At 66.1% G+C, this 2714-nt stretch overlaps 1 protein-coding gene across 1 annotated transcript in view; it reads right to left on the bottom strand.

Moving 5' to 3' along the window:
- Positions 1-2714, bottom strand: part of Onecut1 (one cut homeobox 1) — a 15691-nt gene that overhangs the window by 12029 nt on the left and 948 nt on the right. Inside the window, exon 2 of the mRNA XM_013010086.1 lies at positions 1799-2704. Coding sequence (XP_012865540.1) covers positions 1799-2704 — 906 coding nt within the window. The remainder of the gene's footprint in view (positions 1-1798; positions 2705-2714) is intronic.

Raw genomic sequence — 2714 nt, 5'->3', positions numbered from 1 at the left:
TGACAGGCGGGGGGCGGGGGGGGGACAGGAGCCAGTGTCCTCAGAAGTGCTGGGGAGGGGGTGAGGGTGCGGACTAGACTTCTTTTGTACCAACTTCCCACCTTCTCCCAACTTCCTCCCCTGCCCCCCACCTCGGGGGGCTGGCTGGGCCTGGACAGAGGTAGAGAGAGGGCTGGGGTCACCCTGAGATTCAAAAAGCCAATGCCCGGAGAGGCGGAGGGTCAGGGCAGTGGACACGGTCTGTCCAGCCTGGGCACCTGGTGAGGTCTTGTCCCCCACACACAATGCTGGAGAGCGGGCGGTTTTCCCTGGGCATTCCCACAGCCTCCCCTCTCCAATCCTCCCCCTCGCTGCCTCCCCTGGCGCACCTGAGTGAGAACTTTGGACAAGTTGGACGCGAAGGACGGACGGACGGACGGACGGATGGAACGAGTCAAGCTGGGACACCTGGCCGGGTCGAGTAGGAGGCTGGGTGATCGGAGGTGCCCAGACCCAGGAACCGTTTGGGGGTCCGTTTGGGGGGGAGGGTGAGAATGGCAGGCGACACCTGCCGCTCCCTCCTCCCCACCCCCACCCCACCCCACCCCCGGGCTCCCAGGGGCCGGCGCCGGGGGGGGGGGCGGGCTTAGGCCTCACGCTTCGGAGTTTAGTCGGCGAAACGGCTCGGCGCCCCCGGCTCAGAGCGATTGACTGTCTCGCGTCCTCCAGGGACGAATTAATGGAGAACGATCAGTTAATTAACAAACCCTCATTCGGGCTTTTACCTTGCTCTTCGCGGAGGCCCCAGCCAGGGCTCGGCGCCGCGCGGAGGGGGGCGGCGGGGGTGGGAAAAGGGGGGGACATGAATTCTGGAGTCTATCCACGGCCCCCGCTCCCCGTGGAACCCGGCCCGGCCCGAGAGCCCCGCCGTGGTCCCGCTCGGACTCAGCCGTCGCTCGGTGTGTGTATGTGGGGGGTGGTTTCCCAGTCAACTCCGAGACAGCCAGGCCAGGGGTTCGGGCCCCCCCACCTCTGTTTGTGGGCGGTGTGTGTGATGCACACGCGCCCACCCTCCTGCCCAAGGGTTTAGACGCAAAACTCACTTAGAGGAACACAAGAAAATATCACCAAGCTCCAGTGATCGCGGCTCTGCGGGTTCTCCCCGGGGCCCGGGCACCGGGTCTGCTCCCTCCCTCCCTTCCCTCCCTACCCAGCGCGGGTTTCAGCGCCTCGACCCGCAGCTTCCCGGGGATAGACCGTGAGCACGGGGGGCGGGGGGGAGAACGGAGATCGTCGCGGGTTCAGCTAAACAGTGACCGGCCAACACCCCCCACCTCGTTCCGACACTCCAGTCCCCCGCTGGGGAACAGCCCCAGCCCGCTGGAAGGGGGCGAGGGGGGGGCGGCGATCCTAAGCGCAGTGGCGGGTACGCTTCGTCGGGGTCTTCCTAACCTCTCCGGGGTTCGATCGCAAAGCCACGCACGGACTCTGCGCCCCAACGTCCCTTCCAGGTTGGAGGCTTATCTTCCGGCCTCCGGGTGTGCGACTCTCCAGCCGCGCTCCGGAGCGCAAACACCACCCAGAGAAGAAACTCGGGGCTCCCCCAAAGCCCGCGGCGCACGGAGCCCTGGGGGAGGCGGCCGGCGGGGAGGGGTGTGTGTGTGAGTGTGTGGGAATGGATCTCCACCCCTCTGCAGGAAAAGGGATTCCGTTTCCCCTTTTTTTGGGGGGGTTCCTGTGTCCCCCACCTCCAAATCTGGCTCAGGGTGGTGGAGGGGGGCGGCGGCGGGAGGGGAGGAAGCCCCCCGCTCGCTCTCACCTGCCAAGCGGAGCGCGGACATGCGCTGGAACTCGGGCTCCTGCAGCCATTTCCACATTCTCCGGAAGGTCTCCCGGCCGGATTTGAGTTTGCTCCAGGGTTTGGGGTTGCGCAGCAGGTCCGAGAGGGTCCCCTGGGAGCGGCAGAGCACCCTCTGCGCGAAGATGGCCTGTGGGATGCTGTAGCGCTTGAGCTCGGTGGTGATACGCTGCGCTACCTCTTTGGTATTGATCTCTTCCATCTGCCCTGAATTACTTCCATTGCTGACCTGCGCGCCGGTCACCGAAGGATTGGGTTCCCGGGCGGTGGCCAGGAGCTGTCCGTGGCCCTGGGCGTTCAGGTGGGCATGGGGATGGTGCGGTGGAAGGCCGTTGATGGGCACCATGCCCGCCGAGGTGGGCGTGAGGTGCTGTTCCCCGTGGCGACCAAGCATAGCCGGGTGGTGGGCTTCGAAACCATTCGGGGTGAGCATCTTGTCGGTGGGCATGGCGGCGCCCGGGTGGGCGTAGTGGGGAAGCCCTTGTTGGGAATTGTGGAGGCCGCCTAGCCCCGAGCCGGACAGGGGCGAGAGGCTCTGGCCCATGGTAGTCACGTCCTTGTGGTAGGGGTTATACAGGTTATTCATGGAAGCCAGTCCGCGCTCGTCCCGCATGAGGGTGAAGCTCCCGCTCACGTTGCCCGCCAGCCGCTGGTGGTGGTGCGGGTGGTGGTGGTGATGGTGGTGGTGATGGTGGTGGGGGAACTTGTCCGATACGGTGGAGATGGGGGGCAGCGGCTGCAGGGGGGTTAACGTGGTGTAGGTGGTGGGCATGCTCATACCTGGGGGCGTCTCACAGGCCATGGTCATCGTGGGGTGCAGGGGGCCGGCCAGGCTGTGATCGGGGGCTCGGTGGTGGTGGTGATGGTGGTAGTCGCC

Source organism: Dipodomys ordii, unplaced genomic scaffold (genome assembly GCF_000151885.1).
Source record: "Dipodomys ordii isolate 6190 unplaced genomic scaffold, Dord_2.0 Scaffold11, whole genome shotgun sequence".
NCBI classification, from domain to species: domain Eukaryota; kingdom Metazoa; phylum Chordata; class Mammalia; order Rodentia; family Heteromyidae; genus Dipodomys; species Dipodomys ordii.
Note: the sequence above shows the minus strand (reverse complement) of the source record. Positions and strands in the feature narration are given on the sequence as shown.